Source organism: Nylanderia fulva, unplaced genomic scaffold, assembly GCF_048542155.1.
Source record: "Nylanderia fulva isolate GAGA-0341 unplaced genomic scaffold, ASM4854215v1 Scaffold69, whole genome shotgun sequence".
In the NCBI taxonomy this organism is placed as follows: domain Eukaryota; kingdom Metazoa; phylum Arthropoda; class Insecta; order Hymenoptera; family Formicidae; genus Nylanderia; species Nylanderia fulva.
The window spans coordinates 577,125-602,047 of NW_028190797.1; the positions used below are offsets into that span (position 1 = coordinate 577,125).

The window sequence follows — 24,923 nt, forward strand, 5'->3', positions numbered from 1 at the left end:
TTTCTCTCTCTGTCTCTCTTTTCCCTTTTGTCTATCTACCTCGAGGACGTAACATTGATCCGTCTAGTCTATTCTGGGCGAATCTCTCGTCCGTTTGTGCGCGCGCCTCTCTTTTAATCTATGAGACGAATCCTCTTGGCGACTATTAATAGAAGATATATATCCTATATCACGGACACTTTTTCATTGAATTTCGTTGATTCGCGCGTTAACTAATCCGTTGGTAATTACGCACATGTGCAGAATTTTTAAAGGACGTAATAAAGGAAGAAAAGTTACTAATGCTCTTATATATCTTGGGATATTTGTGGAGAAATTCTATATATATTTAATTAGCGAAAATACATAATACTATAATATTATATTCCATTATGTTGTTATCGTGTTTCCGTGCCAAAATTTAACAACATGGATATTCTTATCCTAATGCTTCCTAAGGGTACTCAAAAAGCTCAAAATGCTTTATTTAGAGCGTGTGAAAGAGGCTTTCCATAAACGCGTTCATCTTTTTGTGTAGAGAACATGTCATATTTTTGAATAATTTAATATTTTAAAAATATTTATGTGATCGATGTTTAATAATTTAAATAAAAAATGTTTAAGATAAATACAGATATCTTACAAATATAATTGAATTGTATAAATATAGAATTATATTTAACTATATCCATTATGTTTTATTTAATCCATTTTATGTTAATAAACATTTGATAGATTTGCACTCAGTTCAGTGTGATTTCTCGAATTATTTATATTACAGCTTTTGAAATACGTAGAAACTTTTCGTAGTAAGATTTAACGGAAGCGGATGCGGATGAATCTAGCGAAACAAGGGGAAACGGAAACTCACGAAAAAGAGAAGATAGTCTAAAATTCTTATAGAGCAGACAGTGAAAAAGAGCTACAAGAACAGTTTTGTTAGAATGACTGGTTAAAAAGTTTGGTAAGCGACTAACATCGGTGGAATTGTTGAAAGGCCGATATCAATTTATCGCGATCCTTTATTTTGACATCTCTTCTGCGATTCATCTGTCACTTGTTGGCTCTCATGACAATTGCGGATTTGATCAGAAGAATTGTCGCTTTCAGTATTATCGTATTCAATCATTGTTATATAGTGTAAACCTTATATAGTGTAAAAACCTTTTTCGAAAAGATGAAAAATGTTCTAAATACCGGCGGGACTCGATCCTAGAATCTCTTCCTTCTCACAATCATTTGGCAGTCACTCTACCACTAAAGCCACTCAGCGCCTCCCGATATTGTGTTCCTTCTGCTTGCTTAAATATATTTTCTGCAATACTTGTGCGTCTCTGATTAAGATCTTTCTTCATCGAAAAAGGTATTTTCGCGTGAATGAAAGTATTTTATCGCGATGATCGCGAATCGTCGATGGATGGAAAAGGATGAGTTTACGCGTTTCGAAATTGAAATCGATACGTCGAAATAGTTTCGGATCTTTTTATTTCCCGGGAGGAAGAGTCGCCTAAGAAATTTCTCCCCCTTTTCGCAACAAACGAAGAATTCGGTCAATCCGTCGATAAAGTTCTCGAATAAAATGCGCCGCGAGAGACTCCTCGACTTCGCTGTGTTAAATGAAACTGATTTCTACGCGTTTCGTTTTGTGAATAGAAACGAGATCGCAAAGTTTCAATGCGCAACTTACCTTTGTCGATTGATCTCAAAAGTATTTATCTGAATATAAAATCTCATATAAAAAAAGCGTTGGCGAGTTACATTATTGATCGAATTCATTTTCAGAGCACTTTATTTCGTTCTTATTCGTCTAAAAAAAAAAAATTAATTAATTTAGCGCGGAAAAAATAATTAGGACGAGAATTTAAATAAATCAAAAGTGCCGACGCTCGCGTATCTCTGGTATCGTGGAAAAGCACATGTGCAGCATAATAAGCGCGAATCACGATGAGACCGTCAATCGTGGAAAATGCTGGAGCAGTTAAAGCAATTAACACAAGCGGCCGCCACACTGCGGCCTCTAATTTTTTTCATCGCAATAAAAAAAAACAGCTAACGGAATCCCTTTCGAGCGTCCGAAATTCGATTTTCCTTGCGCGAAACCGCATCGTACGGACCGTAAAATGTTATTTTCGCGTTCGTGCGAATCATTCGCGCGTCTCTCTGTTCGAGGTCGAATTCACGTTTAATGAAAAAATACTTGGAATACGCCTGCGAAAAAAGCTATATATCTTGATAACAGCGATAAACAAAGAATACTTTATGGATTTTACGAGTGTAGAGGATCGACGCGTGCCGTTACAGCGTATTGTAACGTTACAACGGAGCTGTCAAGCGTGCGAAAAATTCAGTGAATTACAGCGAATTTCAGTGACGCGCGAAATGTGCAACTGACATGTATTTTCAGCAGTTTGTCGATATATGATATTTTTGAGCACGATTTCTAAAAGCTCCTATATCGTCAGACAGCGTAAATAATGATTAAGCGAGAATACAATCAACCACATTAATATCAAAATAATTTCTATACAAAACTTATGCATTCTATTTAACAAAATTTTGCTTCTATTTTATACGTAATGCATAAAAATAGTGTCAATCTTTGAAAAAATATTGTCAATCAATGAACAATATTATTTTAAATATTATTTCAAAATTTCAAAATTATTTTAAAATATTATTTCAAAAAAATTATGCTAAGAGATCCATCAATATCAATAGGACTCTTATTTACAACCCAATTTTTTTGTACAAGAATTGCATTTGAGATGTAATTGCATACTGTTTTTTAAATACAATTATACATTTTCATGTCAATTATATTTAAAATTATATTAATATCGATTAATTCAACTTTTTTTTTAAATACTTGTTGTATAATAATATAATCATTTTAAAAAGTGAGTACTTTAAAAATATTTTGTTATAATATTATATGTCAAAACAAATTATATAAAATATTTTATAAACACTTTATTGATTTTTATATGATTCTACTTTAATAGTTTTATGTAAAACATATGAAAAAATATATGATATTATTTAAAAATATTCACAATATATCTTCCTCAAAATCAAGTAATAAAATAAATAAATTTTTTGCTGAAGTATGTTTCTATAAAATGCTTACAATTAGAATTTATAAGGGATGGTAAGCTATGTACAATAACTCACTCTCTATATGTATAAATTTAATATTATATTATAAAATTCAATGTTGTATATAAATAAATTAATTTAATTATTTGCTACTGTATATAAATAGCAATTTTAAATTGTACATATATACATATATATATATGTATGTATGTATGTATGTATGTATGTATGTATGTATGTATGTATATATATGAGCATAGTTGTTACTCAATCAACATTAATTTTCGATTGAAACTATTTTACTTCAACTTTATAAAAGATGCCCGAACACCCGAATACTCAAAATATCCGAAAAAGTTATTATTAATTATGATCCTGTGCACTATAACAATAGCCTGATCTTTTCTATATTTTTAGTATTTATTTTTGCGTGCTCGATCTGTTTTTACTGAAAAAAATTCGAAAAATGAGGAAATTTTACTTCGATTTTAGTTGAAGTTTATAAGTGGCTCAAACTGAAATTAATATGACAGCACATAATAGTTTCTATAATAGCTCGATATCGTTGAAAATATGATCTTTATTATTTATTTTAATTTAACCTTAAAGCTAAAAGACTGACATCTCGCATTGAATAATGAGACCATTTAGCATTCTGAGAGTTATAAAATTTTAGCACATTTTTTAAGAATGCAATTGCTTGTGAGAAATTTGTATTACTGAAATATTAAAATTATTTCTATCAAAACGCAATTAATATAATAATAATATGCATAATACACACACAATTTCCGATATAATTTTATTTATATAGAAAAGTAAAATACAATTTATCCGTATAAAAAGGAAAGTAGAAATGAGAGAATTCTCATAGACGAGATGTATCAGCGGACGTTTTCAAGAACAATATGGTTCATGAAGTCGGCACAACTCCTCTTGGAATTATTATATAAAGCTAATATAAACGTTGATATTAACTTATGTTTCTCTTGATTATATTTTGATAATACGTAACATATCTACACACATTAAATATACGCTATCAATGTATCTCTGTCCCGGTCGTTCCAATAATTAAACTTCAGATCCAATAGGCTACTTAAACTGGGTTATTGAATTTGCTCCAGTTTTTGATGCATCAAACAGACTATATTCGCACAAGCTTATTTTCACTACACCATGCATGCTTTATTCAAACATTTTGGAACAAGAACAGAGGGCCAACAAAGATCTCACCGAGCGTAAAACCTAAAAAGTGATTCCGTGGGATATGTTCTTTTGACAGTAAATCACCGGCAAGGCGCCAAAAACATCGACAACGATCGTAAAAGTGTGCGGAAATTCGAGCATGTGGTTCAAAAATACATTCCTGAGCGTAAAATATATATACGCGATATCTGTAATAAATCGAACTAAAGCGAACTAGGATAGATGCACCAATTAAAGAATATTATTAATTAATAACTCACAACAAAAAATAATTATATTGTCGAAATAAGAGGACTGTATATTATCTCTTTTAACAGATATTTTTAAGTGTTTTTAGAATATCCTTTATAAAATTAAAAATATATTATTTGTTAATAATAAATGGTCGTATTTTTATGTGGACTATTATATTTCATGATATAGATTGTATTATTGTAGCAATATATATAGTGTTGCAATTTACAACGTAGTGTAGTGTTTGTCGCTAAATAATTTAAATTTTTTAGAAGAATAGATAAAAAGTTTTTAAATGGTTCAAAAACGAAGACTTATATTCATGAATAACGTGTAACATAAACTGATAATCTTTAATTTCATTCAAAATCTAGATCTCATATTTCATATTAGGTCTATATTTTCTTCATGATCTTTCTTTGTCTGTCTGCTGTAAAATAATGTACTTTTTATTTCTTTAGGGGGAATAGGGGATACATGGAATTAAAAATCTCTTGTAGAGATTATTCCAATTTTATATCTTGGCCGTGTCCAAGTAAAAATTTGGTGCCTTGTGCACAGGTATTTAATTCTAACGAAAAAATTTAGTTTCGTTTAGAATAACGCACTGTCATCCGCGATTTGGCTCTTATTGCCTATCTTATATATGTTAAATTTATATTTATATATTACAGAGCCTAGTTAAACTCTTAATGTACTTTTTGTTAATGTAAAAATAAATCCTATTTTGCCTACATTTTTATAAATTGGAATATCTAATCTACTAATCTTTAAGGTGATTCCCCTTTTAAGATAAAAGAATTTTTTGGCGCCTATTTTAAAACAGAGTATTTTAAAAAAGTGAGAAATTCTTAAAATAAAAATACAATTTTTTTCAACGCAACTTTCAAGTTAATTGTGTTAAGATAATAGTCAGATATTAATTGAAAGATATTAAATGTTATGAATTGTGCTTGAAAAATATATGATTAAGATTAAAATAAATTATGATGAAAAAGAAGAAAAACAATGAAAAAATCACTACAAGCAAATAATTATTAACTATAATAAATATTGAAATTAATTTGTAATATAGCTGTATTTTCAATATTAATTATTATATTTATTTATTTATTTTGTATCAAACGCAAAGTCTAGTGATCACCAATTAAAATTATTTTAGCTCTGTTGTACATATTTACACAAATTAAAAAATAAAAAATTTAATATTATTTTATTTTTAAAATTACTATTATTTTTCTCTCTAATATATTATAAATTGATATAAGAATCTTGTTTTTTAATTTATAATAAGCTGTAAGAAATACATGCTTAATTTTTTGCACAATTTATTAAAAAACAAACTTATTTCTTGTTAGATCTTAAAGATATATATAATTACTTTTTCCCTTATCTTCCTCTCGTTTATAAACCGTATGATGGATGTGGCATAAATCGCAAATGGAGGCAGCCGGAATAATAAAAATTATCGAATAGCCATCGCGCGAGGCAGTTGATAGAGAAAATTGGGAGGATAGCGCGGGCGAACGCGCTGCGTCTCTGACATTAATTAATCATCCGCGGAGAGTGGTGGAGTTACTCGAGTCTGATGAATTATCGCCACCTGAGGAACCAGCTACGGCGATATATATACGACCCGCCATATCTACCTACGATAATTCTCTTACGCAGGGAGCGGCCCGGGTTCGCTAACGATATTCGTTATTAATGCGCGCGAAGTGCGAGCGTTTAATTTGCGCGCGTTATCAAAGCGCAGCGACATCTACACTCGATTTTTTTCAAAGCGCAAGATTGCACGCTGGCATTTCTTTGCCGGGGTGAGATACGGTTGATTAGTTCGTCTGATAACGAAAAAAGGAAACGTCGAGTCTCAGAGAGCTACTGAACACGAAATGTTCTCTTGCACGAGAAGTACGGATGACATCTGATATGAGAAGGTTATTAAGAGACTTGCGCTTACTTAGAGCTTTGTGAATTCACGTCTCCGCGTATAATGTGATTTAATTCCGAGTTTTATTAAAATAATACTGAGATTACATCCTAGTCATATGCAACACTAAATTAGGAAATAAAATAATCTTTAGCTTCTCTCTCTCTCTCTTCTCTCTCTCTCTCTCTCTCTCTCTCTCTCTCTCTCTCTCTCTCTCTCTCTCTCTCTCTCTCTCTCTCTCTCTCGCTTGCGCGCGCTTTTTCTAATCTAATTTTAGAACTTGTGAAGATGGAACAAAGGTATAACTTATACATGTAACTTAAATTACACGTCATTTTTACATATTAGTTTAATAAAAAATTATGAAATGTATATCGCGTTAATTTTACGAGACTCTTTAATTTATTTAGGAAAGTAATGCAAATAAACGACGTTAAAAGATAAGATTTTTGAGTAAATTCCACGTAATAAACATAAAGGTATGTATGTGAGCTAATAAAATTTTACCTACATGTTTGGAAAATATAGCAATTCCGCTAAAAAAGATATACGGTATTAAGTAGAATAATAGAGTTGAAACATGTAATAAGCACGATACAAAATGTATCAAAATTACAGAATTAGAAGTATAGACATATCAATATGTCATAACACTTGTTATCATAATTATAGTATCGCTCATTATCGTACTTTAGAGAAAATAGAAGGAATGCTAATCAAATAATACCTACTCTTAAATGAAATATGCAGAAAATGTTATAATAAATTGACGTTTTAAACGATAATATATTGAAAGCGTGATAGAAGAGTTTCTCTTGCCAAAATTTATTATATTAACATCATACAAATATAATGTATTGTTCCATAAAAAATGCTTATAAATCAATAATTCTAGTTCATAATAAAAAATTAACTCGTGAAAAGAAGAGAAAATTGTAATTTTCAAATAATAAAAAAGTAATTGTTTTTCATATATTTCAAACTACACATATATTGCTTATAATTATCTACAGAAAAATATGATTAATAAAATAAAAACAGAATCAAAATAAGAATTTTCTGCATTCCTTCAAACATTCATTTCCATCGTTTACTTCAAAAACAGCACATTGATGAGAAAGAATGCAACATGCATGCACGCGAGCAATCTCTCACGTACATTGTTGCCTTCGAAGATCCCGGCCAGCATGATAATCGTCGCCAGCTGAAGAGTGTCACGTGACCAGACTCGAGTAAATACGACTGTCCGCGTTCGCGTTATCCGGAGGTAAGAGCCTTGTTCCCTCGAACTTTTCACTCGGTCCGCGAGTTTCACAAAGACCGTCGAAAAAAATGCCGCGAGAAAACTGAGAGAGAGGAAAGGTCAACCTTCGGAGGGCAAAAAAAGAGGGCTGAAACACCGAGGGGTTGAAATCCGTGCGTGAGCTTCACTTTTGGAGAACACGCTGGAGCACGAATTCGCGAGCAGGTTGACACCTTCAGGGAGGAGATCGCGCGCAGAACTGACACCTCACGCGCGCGGTCCAGCTACCCTCAGCATCCACCGGCGGCGGCCGAGGGGGATGAAGCCGAGCACGCGCGAAATTCCGCCCTTCCCCTGCCTGCCTCCCCGAACGAGCTGCAGCCACCCCCGACCACCCCCCATTCACCGTCCTCCCCTCCCTCCTTCTCCCTCTTCTCGTACCCATAACTATCCTCTTCTCGGTCAACCTCTGCCGCCAGCGCATCACGCTCCCTGTTTCATGCCGAATTCACGCCATCATCCACGGAATCTCACTTATTCGTCTTGATAATATAGGAGCGTTCAGGTGGATACAGCATCTGTTGTTTGATAGACGTATAAACACGTCATTCCATTAATTGTGCCGAACGAGGAGAATATTAAATCCTGGAAGAATGTTAATTACGTCTTAAAAGTGTATTTAATTTTTTATTCTATAATAAATCTTTTTTGTATTATAATTGTAGTATGAGAAAATTATAAATTTATTAAATTTCTTTTACGTATTCATGTAAGCGTAATAAATATTTATTTTTTATTACTTATTCGTCTTGATAATATAGGAGCGTTCAGGTGGATACAGCATCCGTTGTTTGATAGACGTATAAACACGTCATTTCATTAATTGTGGTGAACGAGGAGATTATTAAATCCTGAAAGAATGTCAATTTTGTCTTAAAAGTGTATTTAATTTTTCATACTATAATAAATCTTTTTTTGTATTATAATTGTAGTATGAGAAAATTATAAATTTATTAAATTTCTTTTACGTATTCATGTAAGCGTAATAAATATTTATTTTTTATTACTTATTCGTCTTGATAATATAGGAGCGTTCAGGTGGATACAGCATCCGTTGTTTGATAGACGTATAAACACGTCATTTCATTAATTGTGCCGAACGAGGAGAATATTAAATTCTAGAAGCATGTTAATTACGTCTTAAAAGTGTATTTAATTTTTTATACTATAATAAATCTTTTTTGTATTATAATTGTAGTATAAGAAAATTATAAATTTATTAAATTTCTTTTACGTATTTATGTAAACGTAATAAATATTTATTTTTGATATTTATTTTTTATTACTTATTCGTCTTGATAATATAGGAGTGTTCAGGTGAATACATGCAGCATCCATTGTTTGATAGACGTATAAACACCTTTGACACATTCGACCATTATGTTACCTAATTATGTTGCATTTTGAATAATTTCCGAGTTTTTAAGCTTCTTCTATATCGCCCTATTATAGTCGTCTACCTTTTCATGACTCTATTTCGCCTTAATTAGCAAACTTACCGTAGATCCTGAAAGAGTTTGAGAAGACCAAATTAGAGAGAAGAGACCTTACAATTATTATATTTTCCCCTGCTACGTGATTATTTGCAAAGCTCAACGGTTCTTTGTAAAGATTGTAACATAATTAGCGCAAATAATATATGCAACATCAAATAATAACACTGAATGCAAGTAAAAGTGCCAAAGATCTCACTTAATATAAATAATGATAATTATTAAAGATTTAGATTTTTGTGCATTTTATGAAAAAAATATTTGAAATTTTCAAATTTCGCAATTTTTTGCACCGTACAATGAATTGGAATTATTTTCTTTTTCTCGTACATCGCCAACTATTATTTGCCGGAGTACTCGGGCATTTATTATGACCTTTTCATAATTGTCTAAAGCGAACACGCTGACCATCCAAGCGAGCAAATGCTGCGCCAAGTAATTACACCGCACAATTGCACGAATATTGCAGAATCGGTAGAAAAAAAATTCCGCCGAGTTTTTCATAGAGTAAAAATTTAATTTCCACCGAAAGAGAGAAGATATTTGACGCGCGTGTCTTACCGGGTTCTAACCGTAAATTGAGAAGGATGAGAGAATTTTTCGCTCAATTATAACAACTGCAAAATATATATATATATATATATATATATATATATATATATATTACATATTGCAACGTTACGATTTTACAATTGTAATAATTGAGCGAAAAATTCTCTCATCCTTCTCAATTTACGGTTATATATATATATATATATATTATATATATCCTTCAAAATTTTATTTTCCTGGAATAGTGTTATTCAATGCTGCATATGTGTTAATAAAAAAAGTACATGAAGAGATTTTTCTCTTAGGATTTACCCTGAAAATCATGATAATGGAGCAATATGATATTAGAAGAATTTTATAAAAGTTCGTTTAATTAATATTTATCACAATAAAAAATATTAATATGTACATAGTGAATTTTACTATGTAAAATTAATCAAACATATTTTCTATCTTATTGTGTAGATATTAATATTTTTTATTGTGGCAAATAAACTCTTCTAAAATTGTTCCAATATTACATTGTCTCACGATTAGCATAATTTTCAGAATAAAAATTCCGAAAGAAAATTATCTCTGTGTATAAATTTGCTATAAAAAAAGTATGATTCGTTGATGAAATTTTGATTCGCAAAATTTGATTTCCCGCGACCTTAAATATTTTGCGATTATTCCCGAGATGCTGTACAGGGTCGAGAAATTTCACCCCTGCGAATCCTCTCCTCCGTCCGCCCTCTCAGCAAGGATAGCCTCTTTACGGCCCTATTTCGTCCGAACGAGCGCCTCGCACCTACAAAGGGGCATCGAGGGTTGAAACTCTCCCTAATAATTATCAGGCAATGGAGGCCATATTGCGCGAGCCGATGACCCAACGGTATGGAATATTCAAGCGACTCTCGCGCAAGCCAGACCACCCTTAAAACCTAATTAAAATATGCAACGTGTGGAAGGTATGGCATCAGTACACTACATCGAGGTGTAAAACGGAGCGCGATCGAGGGTGGAATTTTTAATTTTCGACACAAACTCGTATGTAATTTTTTTATTTCCCCAAAGTTGAAAGCATATATATCTAATATAGAATTCTTTTTTTAATTTTTAATTAAAGAAAAAAGAACGCAATTTTTTCGGATGCTCCTGCAGACTCGCAAAGGTCGAAGGCTGTTTCCAGGACATCCTCCTGGCTGGGAAATCCGGTCGAGCGATTTCATTTTCGTCATTTCGTATATCAGATGGCTCGGTCGCATGCGCACGAACGTAGGTGTGTCGCCCTGTAATTAACCGGGCACTGCCGACCTACAATAATTACCCGGTAACGCCGCTGGGGTTGGAGGAATGGAGGACGCGTCGCGTTGCGTTGCGCGACTGATAACCTCCCCCAGGTCCGGAGATTATTTAAACGCGCAATCGCGACTGATGTCAATTTCGATTATGCTTCCGTAAAACGACAAAGCCGACCGCGCGCTTTATTCCGATCGCGATTTAACGAGCTCGCGAAACTCTTTTGTCATCTGTATGTATCCGCTCGTCAGCGTTCCCACGTTCGACTCGATGGTGAAAATATTTCATGTACAGGGTGACTCTAAATAAGTGCGAAAACTTTTGGAGGGTTATTTTTTTCTCGAAAATTAAATAGAAGTCTTTCATATAAATACATATCTACTCTTATATTTTTTCCTACACTTATTTAGAGAAGGAATGGGTTTTTATTTATTTTTGCTTTTTTATCTCTTATTTATGCCAACATTTATTATAATTTTGCTTACTTTTTTTTATTCTAAAATTTAATACGTTTTGCAACTCAAACCTGACGTCATTTAGCACCATATTATGTGCATAGTTATATGTATTTTATTTTTTATTTTTATTTATTTATTATTTTTAAACTTTAATTTTACAAAAAAATTTAATAAAAAAGGAATCAAGGTTTCTAACGCATATTTTTAAATAATCACATTCCGGCCTGTTAAAAAATTCTAATAAAAACTTGAATAAGAGTTGCTAGTTTCATCTCCTTTTAACGAAACGGAAAGATTAAAAAATATTTATAAATACTATTTTTACTAGTAGAAACTGCCCACATAACCTTGGATATGCTATGTATATGCATTTTTTCTCCATAATATGAAAAAAATATTTTGTATGTACTATGTATATACATCTCATATACATAATTTGGATATACATTAACGTACATGCCATGTATATACATATATGTACATAATTGTGGCAATACATTAAAGTACATGCCATGTACATACTGTGTATATACATAATTTGGATATACATTAACGTACATGCCATGTATATACATATATGTACATAATTGTGGCAATACATTAAAGTACATGCCATGTACATACTGTGTATATACATAATTTGGATATACATTAACGTACATGCCATGTATATACATATATGTACATAATTGTGGCAATACATTAAAGTACATGCCATGTATATACTGTGTATATACATAATTTGGATATACATTAACGTACATGCCATGTATATACATATATGTACATAATTGTGGCAATACATTAAAGTACATGCAATGTATATACTGTGTATATACATCATTTGGATATACATTAACGTACATGCCATGTATATACATATATGTACATAATTGTGGCAATACATTAAAGTACATGCCATGTATATACTGTGTATATACATAATTTGGATATACATTAACGTACATACCACGTATATACATATGTGCATGTAATTGTGGCAATACATTAAAGTACATGCCATGTATATACTGTGTATATACATAATTTGGATATACATTAACGTACATGCCATGTATATACATATATGTACATAATTGTGGCAATACATTAAAGTACATGCCATGTATATACTGTGTATATACATCATTTGGATATACATTAACGTACATACCACGTATATACATATATGTACATAATTGTGGCAATACATTAAAGTACATGCCATGTATATACTGTATATACATCATTTGGATATACATTGACGTACATACCACGTATATACATATGTGCACATAATTGTGACGATACATTAAAGTACATGCCATGTATATACATATAATGTACATAAGATGTATACAAAATGTACATATGATAAGTACATACATAAAATGTGCAGGCTGCACAAATAATTCTCATTGTATTTGCCGTTTTAGAAGTTTATGCGGTGGTTCTAAAATCGTCTTATGTAAAAGGTATCGATCATGTAACTTTTTTGTTAGAGTGAAAACGTGAAAAGTGAAAATTTATCACCCAGACAGCACATGATATTATACGAATATTCTATATTCATACTATGAATGTACGTACAGTATATAATATACTGAGAATATTTCTATAATATCTCTTGTAGTATATCATTTTCCGTATATTTTCAGAATGTTTTCAGAATATCTTTTGTAGTATATTATTTTTCAGTATATTCTCAGAATATACTTTTACGTATATTCTCAAAATATACTTTTATATATATTCTTAGAATATACTGTAAACATCTTTTATAGTATATTATTTCTCGTATATATATCGTATATTTTCAGAATATACTTTTACGTATATTCTCAAAATATACTTTTATACATATTCTTGGAATATACTGTTGACATCTTTTACAATATATTATTTCTCGTATTTTCTTGTATATGTCAAGAAAATACTTTAGAATACGCGAATTTATTTATTGGCGGATATGTGTATGCAACGCCATGTTCGATACGTAATTGCCGGTATTGCCAGTATCGCCGGTTTCTTCCTCTTCTTTTGTGCTCGTGACGAGTGAGCAACACGTGTGTGGTTCTTCATCCAAATTTGGATCGATATTAATCGCAGGTAATTCGCTTTTTATTTCATTTAAAATGCATGAAATTTTCAAACTCTATAAAAGATATTTTCAAAATATATTTATCATTTTTTGTTAATATACTTGATTACAATAAAATATTATTACAAATTAACCTCAAAATCGCATATTTTTGGAACTTGTCTATTTTATGGCGTGAATTTATAAAAAATATTTATTATTAAATATTTATTCTTAAAAACATATTTGAATGTACATAATATAAAATAATTAGTTTAGTTATAAAATATCCAAGATGACCTGGTACGTTGTAAAATTTGATGATGAGGACACAGTTGAAGCTGTACCTGACATATGGTACATGAAAAAAAATTCACAATGCTATTGGCCTCCTGGAGGCACTGCAAAACATATTATAGTAGACTTTATAAAAAAAAAGCAATCTCCTGGAGCCGACTGGGCACTCTATGAAGCAAACCTTTTAGGCAGCTATGGTAAAATATATTTTGATACATTCTCACAGAATACTTTATATAATAAAATACTCCTAAAATATTTATACGTAAAATGTTAATACATTTAGTATAATACACTAAATTTATTAACATTTTACGAAATTTTTCGATTTTTTATTGTTTTTAATTTTGTTTTTTTATAGACAATTATAAAATAGCACAAAAAAAAGCCAATAAAGCTAAAAACACAAATAATCTCTCCTCTAATAACGAAGAATTGAAAAGGAAATATAGACGTAGGAGCACGAAAAAAAGCCATCATAAAGAATCTGAAAATGAATATGAATTATCCTCTGAAACCGAAGTATCCTCGGATGATGTTATATATCCTGTTCCAACTCCAATAGAAAAAACTCAATTAAGTGGTAAGTAATATAAGCAACAATCATACGATATTATACATATATTTGTAAGACAAGAATTCTATTTTAATATTTTATTAATAATTTTTTGTATAATAAAAATAAAAAAACTCAAAAATTAAATAATGAAAAATACAAAAATAGTGCAAGAGCTTCAGCAAGGTGTTCGTGCAAAATTGTATTATACTTTCTTACTTTGTTACTTTAAGAATTACACAATCTACAAATTGATGATATCAGTAAAACTATGAATCTTTTATTAAGAAGTAAAAGTAATGAGTGGCAGAACTTATCATTGCATGAAGATGTTTTAGATATCACATTTCCAGTAAATAAAAATTCTTTAACTCTAGAAGACTTGATAGATTCTGAACATAAGTAATGATTGGTAAAGTATATTTGATTATAAATTTATTATAAAAACGTTTTAATTTGAATTATTTAAATTATATAAAACTTTTTGGTAAACGTTTCTGTCCGATATCAGACCTTCAGTGACATAAAAATTATAATAAATTCTACGCCGTAATTATAAACATAATTGTCGCCATAATGTATGTCAAATTAAATGTTTTTGTCAAAACGATAGACTCAATCGATATTATTTATATAATTACGGCAGAATTTTGTTATAATTAGTATGTTGCTGAAGAAGGTCTACTATCAAACAGAAACGCGTTTAATCAAGTAATGAAGTAACATTTTGCGCGAACACTTTGCTGTGGCTCTTGTTCTATTTTTATATTTGTAATTATTTTTTATATCAATGCTTTTTAATATTCTGTTTGTGCATATAGTACAGGAAAAAAATATTTAATCTATTAATCAAAAATAATGAAATAAAGATGTACAAAGATGATTTCTTTAAAAATATACAATATTTTTTCATACATTTTATTAGTATACTTTGTTTTTCTGTCTCAAAAGTTAAAAAGTCTTAAAGACATATCCAATGATATGTAAAAAGAGTAACGTTCAATCATTATTTTTTGAAGGGATTAATGTCACTGATAAAAATGATCAGTTGAAAGCTTCTACCTCTGTTACTACGTCTAATAAGTCTGAAAATCTATTTGCAACATCACAGCAGCCTACTTCGACTCTTCAACAGAATAATGGTAAGATTAAATTTGTACATGTAATAATGAAAATAAGATTAATTTTTTTTGTAGTACCACTAATTTTCTTTTGATAAATTTGATATTCCATATTTTAAGCAAGTTTTTCTCTTTTTTATATATTAAATATTAAGTAAAGATGATAAATATGGTTTAAAAATGATCTTGTTGTATCGATATCCTATTAAGGCTTTTGAGTACTCTCTGTGACCATGTTGAATCGTAACGTCAGAAGCAAGAAGTGTCACGTTGAGAATTCATAGATGTCATTTTTAGATAAATAAATATTTCGATACAATACCACTTCAGATGGCTTTAAGGTACTTTTAAAATACCTCGAAAACTATGCTTTTCTCTTGATAGTCAATCAACAACTGTAAAATGATCGTAATATCAGACTTTGTAATATGGAATAGCTGTGCATGTGCAAGACTGAACTGACTAGGACTTTATATCAGCTATTTTTTACAGCTGTTTACTGATTATAAAGGGAAAAAGATAATTTTCGAGGTATCTTAAGAGTATGCGAAAGTCAGGTGTGAAATGTTGTTTTATAAAATATATCTTTTCATTTAAAAATGGCATCTAAGAAGTTTTGTTTTCTCGCCTCTGACGTCACAATTCCGACATGGCCGGAGATGTACAATTATTTATCAGTGGTCTGTCAAAATGTTCCATTAATAGTTTACCAAAACAATCATTTTCTGCAATATTTGTATATTGAGTATTTTGTAATATGCGTTATTTTTTCTATACTATGCTTAAATAAATTATATTATTTTTGAAGGAAGTGTTGCTATATAATTTATAATCGATGTTTTTATTTCAGAATATCAAAAACGAGTTCTAAGAGAATTACACATTCTTAGTTTAAAAATGGACGATATTGTTGAAAATATGAGTCTTTTATTCAAAAGTAAAAGAAATGAATCGCAAGACTTAACTTCGCATGAGGAAATTCTAGATATCACACGATCATTTCCGGTAAATGAAAATTCTTTAGCTCTGTTAGAAAACTGGTTGATAGACTCTGAACATAAGAAACTATTGGTAAGAATTTTTAAGTACGATATATTTGATTATAAAAATGTTTCAATTTAAACAATTAAACTAATATAAAAAATTATTCAATATTTAAGTCTTTATTTTACAATTTTTCAATTAAAGAAATTAAATAATCTTTTTATAATGGCAGTCGCAGCATTTAAGTCGTATTGGAGGTAGTAACGTTAAAGAGATTGTACGGCGCATTATGTATCATGTATTTACTAACGAAGTTGGTATGATTTACTCTTGGGAAGGAGCAAAGAAAAAGAAAATCTTCAAGGATTTAGCTGTAGCATCTACTATTTTCTGTAAATTAAAAACCATTAAGTTATAATAATACAATTATAATAATAATCATACAATTAAAATTTTGCAAAACTTTTTACTTTAATATAATTTGTGATAATCTTTTGCAGCTGCCGTACGACTCAATAAGAATACTAATGATTGCATAAATGCAGAAATTATAAGTTTTATAAAAGCATGGCTTGTAAGAAGCAAAGATCGGTTTAATAATAATAACAAAAATAAACCTGCAACTACTCAAGACGTTAATGAGAACCCGCAGATCAGTAACGGAGAGTAGTCTTAAAATATTTAAAACACACTACTCATATGATGGCAGCTATGGTATAGAATAGAAAGTAAAAATAGTACAAAATAGTTTCTATTATTTTTAATAATTCTTTGTTTCTTCGCGTACGTTCACTGTACGTATTATATTTACACACAATGAATTTTGTTTTAATTTACTAATATTTAGGGTTCTGATAAAAAATATTAATATATTACTATATTATTCCTGTATTATTAGATTTTTTATTAATAATTTCTAACATACATATGTTGTAGTAATATATTCATATATTGTAGTAATCTTAATTACACTTTTGCGTTATTCAAGTATTTTATTTTCATACATATGTGTTAATATTATTTAAGAAATAGAAGTTGCCATATCTTGCACTTTAGTTTTAAAATTACAGTTTTGTTATAAAAATACATATGTACCTTATGACTAACTAATATGCATCTTATGCACATTTCATATACGTGCAATAAATAAAATTTTGTTATTACTTCTAAGATTAACTTTTGTATTATTTATTCTCTTGCAATAATCTTTTATATAACTTTGTTGAAATAAGCATTTAGTTTGCACATAATACGTACGTGCATGGCGTGTACATATAATATGTATAGAAGATGTGCATAATACATGCATAGAATGTATATAATACTTGTATGACGTGTGTACATAATATGTGCGTAGCACGTATGTGACATGTCCAGAATGTCATCAATTTAAATTATCCACTTGAATATATTTCTTAGGGATTATTTTAGGGGAAAATATTTCAGACAAAAGTTATAGAGTTTAGAGGGAAGTGCTTAATAGTGATCTAAATTTTTAATTACGGTCATTTATTAAAGTCATTTACAGGTCAATTTTGTTTTTTAAAAGAAACTGTCAATTGTATTTTATATAAACCGATTCTTCGTTATATTCTGTGTAAAAAATTACAAGCGTATACATAGTTTATAAGATATTTTGTTTTATAGTTTGACATTTGGTCGATTTTGTAATAATTTCTTACATAAAATGTAACAAAGAATCGATTTATATAAAAAATTGTAGTAGTTTCCTACAAAGAAATTGATCTCTATATATATGATCTTGGTAAATGAACGTAATTCAAAATTTAGGTCACCATTAAGTATTTCCTTCTAAACTCTACAACTTTTGCTTAAAATATTTTCCCCTAAAATGTTGTCTCTAAGAAATATTCAAGTAAATCATTTAAAATGGAACATCTTGGATATGCTACGTACGTGCTATATGCACATATAATACGTGCGTGGCATGTACATAATATGTATATGCCACGCACGTATTATATACATCCTATGCATGTGTTACGCACATTCTATGTATATATTATGTATACATCCTATATACATAATATGCACGTATTATGATCATCCTATGCATGTGTCATGTACATCTTCTGTACATATTATGTATATATGCTATGCACGTATTATGTACAGCCTATGTACATTCTGTACATGTGTCATGTCCATCTTATATACATATTATGTACATGATATGTACATATTATGTATATCCTGTGTACATCCTATGCATGTGCCATCCTATGCATGTACATCTTATATACATATTATGTATATGCTATGTACGTATTATGTATATCCTATCTACATCCTATGCACGTATTATGTATATCCTATGTACGTGCATAAAAATTAAATGTACATGCATGAAGTATATACATAGAATGTGTTTTTTCATGTACATATGTATATTTTTACGATATTCCATGTACATGCGCTGGGGGAACATTTGCATATACATTTCATATACATTGGATGTACGCTGTAATACATGTGTATATATTATGTATATACAATATAAATAAATGTATATGAAATGTATATACATTGTATATCAAATTGTTTTGTGGGTTACATCTAACGCACCCACTATACTATCGACAAGTTTTTTCGCCCTCTCACTGACACCCATACATTCACACTGACATTCCTGGCTTTCTTGTAATTTATTTTTCACTAATATAGCAAATTTATTTTCATCAAACTCTTTATAATTCCTAGCACTAAATTCTCTATATTTACTTTCAGTTTTACTAACACTCAGCTCAACTTTCAGCCACGCGTGATCCGTAATTTTAGGTTCATGAATTACCTGTACTATTTTATTATTATTAGCGAAGATTAAATCTATAATTGTCTGACTGTCTTTCGTAATTCTCGTCGGTTCGTTAACATATTGTTTCATACCTAAGCTTAGCATTGTCGTTTGCAGTTTATTCGCATAAAACGAATCTCTCATAAGATCTATATTAAAATCTCCTATTACCATGCATTCTCCCTTTATTATAAACTCTTCTACTATATCCTCGAAAAATCTCAAGAAATCTCCGTGCGATACGCTCGGTGAGTGATATATTACCATTATCACTCCTTTATATAATTTATCTTTTACTTCTACCGCAACACACCAACAATTCGATTCTAATTTTTTTTTCCTCTAATACTATCTCATATTTAATATCGCTTCTAACGTATAAAATAACTCCTCCCGTATTCCTATTCTCAGCATTACATCTAACTATACTATAACCCGGAACGTTCACTTCACTGTCTTCGATATCCTCAGTCACTCTGGTCTCCGATAATGCTAAGAACGCAGGATTTATTTTCTTCATGATCTGATGTTGTATCTCATCTCTGTGCGCAATTAAACTTTGCGCATTTGTATATAGTATTATCTCCACTTCTTCCTGTGGTTGCTATTTAGCGTCCTCCCAGCCTGCTCTCCTCTTCTCCTCCCGTAGCGTCCTCCTCGTAGAGAGAAAGACGGAGAGAGAGAGAGACGGAGAGAGAGAGACGGAGAGAGAAGGACGGAGAGAGAGAGAGAGACGAAGAGAGAGAGACGGAGAGAGAGACGGTGAGAGAGACAGAGAGAAAGAGAGAGAGAGAGAAAGAGAGAGAGAGATGAAACTAAAGATATATATACTGTGAGTTCTCTTCTATCCTGCCTTCTTCAGGTATTCGATTTCCTTTTTCTCAGTCTTGTTGTTTATTTCAGCTTTCTTCTATCCTGTCCTCTTGAGAACGAATTTCCTTTTCCTGAATAAAAGATTTCTTGAAGAATTATTGTGAAGAACAGAAGACAGTTATTATACATAATAAATTAATTAAATCGAATAATAATGGTTAAAACAATAAAATATTAAACTCTAAAATATTACAAGTATATTGAGAGGCGTAACGCCTTTAATTTTTTGTATAGATTATAGAAAATTTACATACATAAGTTATGTATATTTCTCAAACATACCTTGATATAAATTTCTATTTCTCTTTCTAACTGACAAACTGTAGTCAAAACCACTTAATCACAAAATTAATAAACACTTATTTATCAGATTTTATAACTATTACAACAGATACACCAAATCTTTTAATATACATTACTATCACTACACTAACCCCTCGATACATACAACTGTCAAAATATGCAATGACAGCCGCTCACGAAGTAAACGCTGACGAAACCAATCGGCATCGCGGATTAAAGATATCACCAGACGATCGAAAAACTAGAATCAATTTCAATATACACCAAAGCCTGCAGTGGTGGCTAATATTGTTAACCCTCCACAAGAGAATGCTTTCCGTAAGTACAAAAAATTATATATACAATTATATTATATAAAAAGATAGAAATATATACATACATATTTACAATAAAATTTTTGTTACAGTAAAATATAAAACTACCCGATGATCAATAACAGGAAACCGACGGGGACGCGGACGCGGACGCGGACGCGGAAAAACAATATATATATTTATGTAAAATTTATATAGCTGCTATATAACATGTAATTAATGTGAATGTTACATGTAAAATACACATTAGTTGTAATTTCTCATTTATACATAAACTTTTGTATTATAACATATGTTACATTGTAATTGTATTGTAATTACATTCCAGATAGCACTGTAACTCATCGATAGATATTGTAGGATGTTCAAAGTAATCTTTCGATAAGTTATTGTGCTATCTGGAATATAATTATATAATATAACTACAATGTAACATATGTTATATTACAAAATGTTACTTTTATAATTGGAAAATTATAACTAATGTATGTAACATGTAACATTTACGTTAGATACACATGTTATATAGCAGTATTTTGTAAATTGTTTTTGTTATACCAACCAAAATAAATATTTAAAAAATTGAATTTATGTTTTTTAATATATATATTTATTAATACAATTATCTATATTTATCATATAATATAATTATTTATTATAGCATGATTACATTTATTTATTTATATAGCTGCGATATAACATGTTTAACTAACGTGAATGTTACATGTTAAAGACACATTAGTTATAATTTCACATTCATAAAAGTAACATTTTGTAATATAACATATGTTACATTATAATTATATTACAATAATTACATTCCAGATAACATAATAACTTATCGAAAGATTATTTTCAGCATCCTACTATGTCTATCGATGAGTTACAATGATATCTGAGATGTAATTACAATACAACTACAATGTAACATATGTTATTATACAAAAGTTACATGTATAAATGAGAAATTACTATTAATGTGTACTTTACATGTAACATTCACGTTAACTGCACGTTATATAGCAGCTATATATATTTTACATGTTAATATATATAGTATTTCCTCGTCCGTGTTCGCGGCCACGTCCGCGTCCGCGGTTACTTCCGCGTCCTCGACCACGTCCCCGTCGGTTTCCTGCCCGTGACCATCGAGCAGTTTTATATATTACTGTAACAAAATTTATATATAAATATTTATGTATATACTTCAATCTTTCTATATAATATATTTGTTTAATTAATTTTTTATACTTACGTAAAGCATTCTTTTTGGGGGGGTTAAGGATATTAGCCACTACTGCAGGCTGTTGAGGTTGCGGAGCAGCTAATGGAATTTTTGCATCAGCAGCTGGTGGAGCTTCTGCCTGAGTAGCTTGTGGAACCTCTGCCTGTGCCATTGGTGGAATCTCTGCCTGTGCAGCTTGTTTTGCAGCAGCCAACTGACGCTGCAATTCCTGCATTTTAATTTTTAATTTTTGGTTTTCAGTCACGATGAGATTGTAGTCATCGTCACACTAAAAAAATAAAAATGAAATTAATAATTTTGTGAATCTCTATAAATCTGTTCATAAACTGGCTGCACTAGTTAAGAGGTTGTCTTTTTTACTCAACATTGGAATAAAAAATATAACCTCTGAACTAGTGCAACCAGTTCAGTCAAAACAAATGTCTGATGTTTGTATGTACATACAACAGAAATGTTTTAATAAATTTATACACACATTGGAGCATATAGAAAATGTAAATATATTCCGATATGTGCGTAAAATTTTGTTAAACCATTCATGTTGCCGTATAATGAGAACATATTATAAATTAATAAATTGGAAATCTACTTACTTCTTGAATTTTTGTGCTCTTTTCTTTAGTATTCGGCGTTTTCTTTTCTTTATCTTTACTCATTTTAAATAAATATAATATCACTGCGAGCTTGCAAGACGGGCAGTATACTATATCGAAATTGACAAAAGTGCCGACGTTTTCTTGTCTCATTAACCGCAGACCGGCATCTATTGTATACTCGTCTTGCAAGCTCGCACGCAGTGATATTATATTTATTTAAAATGAGTCAAGATAAAGAAAAGAAAACGCCGAATGCTAAAGAAAAGAACAAAGTGATTCAAGAAGTAAGTAGATTTCTATTTTATTAATTATAATTCGTTCCTTTATATTATACAGGGCCGTGGAGAGAAAAACCGGGCCCGGGAGAAAAAATTACGGGCCCCCATTTTGTGTAGGTATTATCGAAATAAAAAAAGAATGCAGGGAAAGAAAGATCAACGGGTCGAATCAGTAAATCGAATACGTTATAAACATCTTTAACTAAATGCTTGCAAATTTCTTTCGTTTTTTTTTATTTTATAGATTTGCTAGATATTTGCAAAAACACATTTTTTTGCAAGAAAATAATATAACATATTATGAAATAAAGCTTAGGTTAAATGTTTAGTATAAATGCGCTTTCCGTGCTTTGGCTAAGGCAAAAGCGTTAATTAATATTTTAAAATCTAACTGCCTCGCCAATTCTGATTCTAGGCAAAGAGTGCCTAATCCTGTTACACGCGTTTGTGTAGAACAGGAGCGATGAAAGTTTTTAATCCTGGACAGTATGCTAAAAGAACGCTCACCACTAGCAACAGATACTGGCAGAGTACAAAATATTCGTAAAGCTACACAAATATTTGAAAACAGTGTATCTAGCTTATTAGAAGTAATAGCTTTTAACAAATCAAATGGAGAGAGATCGGCTTCAAAGTTTGCTTTGTAGATGTGTTTTAGATGGATTATTTCATCTATTAATTCTTTAGACACATCAACAGCGTATTTCTTAACAAAATTAGTGGCGTCGACCCGAATGTCCTCTCCATCTAATGTTGTAAATTTCCACAAAAAAGAAAAAGTGTTATTCAAATCATTTATAGCTGTAAATCGATTAGAAATTCCTGCAATAACTGAATCTACAATTACAAAGAAAGTATTTCTTTTAAAATCGGTTTCTTCGTCAGTAGTGGTACTGGTGGAATCTTCATCCTCACTTTCGGAAAATGTCTTAGCTCGTTTATTTTTTCTTTTATTCGCAGACAATATTGACGAAGTACCTTTTAACCCACTTGCGACTAGTTTACATTCGCGTAAAATGGCATCCCATTGATTTCGTATTTGCTGCATATCCGAAAGTAAACTTTCAAGATTTTTAATTTTGACGTCAATTGTAGCATTTCTAGCCTGTAGAACGATGCTTCTTTCATTGATGGCATTTAGAATTTTTGACCAGATAGATGCCATCAAGATACATTCAAATTTACAAATGTATTTTTGAATTCCACTAACATCTCTACGAGTTTCCGCGGTCAAATTGAGTGTCTTCAAGTCTTCTAACGCACTTTGAAGTCCAGGAAGATGATTTGCAAAAGGTTTTACAGCGTCAATTCTGGCGGACCATCGCGTCTCAGATAAGCTGTGAAGTGAAGATCCAATTTTATTTTATAAAATTTCCCAACGCTGCGGACTGCTGCTGAAAATAGTGTAGCATTTTTGAACGACGCCGAAAAACGTGATGGCTTTGGAACAACACTCGGCAGAATCTACTCCACATAGATTCAAACTGTGGCCGGAACAGGGTGAATAAACAGCAAGTGAATTATCTTGAAGAATGTAGCTTTGTGCTCCTTTATATTTACCTTTCATATTACTACCATTATCGTAACCTTGTCCGCGGCATTCAGTCAAAGGAATGTTATGTTTTTTTAAAGTGTCACGTATCAAATCAGCAATAGCCGCACCAGTTTTCTTATTACGATCAACAAACTCTAAAAAACGTTCTTCAATCGTATACTTTTTTTCTTCTGGATTTAAATGAACATAGCGTAAAATAAAAGTAGTTTGTTCAACGTGAGCGGAATCGGGTGTAGCGTCGACAATTAAGGAATAATATTTTGCCTTTTCTCGTTCTTTTAATATGACCGATACTATATGACGAGCACAGAGATCTATAAATTCGTTTTGTATGTCTGGTGAAAGATAATGGCATTGCAGACGCTGGTGC

At 30.7% G+C, this 24,923-nt stretch overlaps 2 protein-coding genes across 2 annotated transcripts in view; one reads left to right on the forward strand and one right to left on the reverse strand.

Moving 5' to 3' along the window:
- LOC114942144 (cell adhesion molecule Dscam2) overlaps window positions 1-7,938 on the reverse strand; it is a 250,788-nt gene extending 242,850 nt beyond the window's left edge. Inside the window, 1 exon segment of the mRNA XM_085488400.1 lies at window positions 7,608-7,938. The gene's annotated coding sequence lies outside the window, so the exon portion shown is untranslated.
- A 5,972-nt stretch (window positions 7,939-13,910) lies between these two features.
- Window positions 13,911-17,306, forward strand: LOC114939926 (uncharacterized). Its single transcript, XM_029314373.2, has 6 exons — window positions 13,911-14,109; window positions 14,274-14,495; window positions 15,488-15,610; window positions 16,440-16,660; window positions 16,806-16,965; window positions 17,074-17,306. Exons 1-6 carry the CDS (start codon window positions 13,911-13,913, stop codon window positions 17,241-17,243), a joined length of 1,095 nt encoding a protein of 364 aa, XP_029170206.2. The 3' UTR covers window positions 17,244-17,306.
- The last annotated feature ends 7,617 nt before the right edge of the window (window positions 17,307-24,923 follow it).

Excerpts from the sequence above, each read along its gene's own strand:
- LOC114939926 (XM_029314373.2), top strand. The coding sequence starts at position 13,911 with ATGACCTGGTACGTTGTAAAATTTGATGATGAGGACACAGTTGAAGCT. Across the intron at positions 15,611-16,439 it reads GACTCTTCAACAGAATAATG|AATATCAAAAACGAGTTCTA; the intron begins GTAAGATTAAAT and ends TTTTTATTTCAG. Across the intron at positions 16,966-17,073 it reads TGTAGCATCTACTATTTTCT|CTGCCGTACGACTCAATAAG; the intron begins GTAAATTAAAAA and ends AATCTTTTGCAG.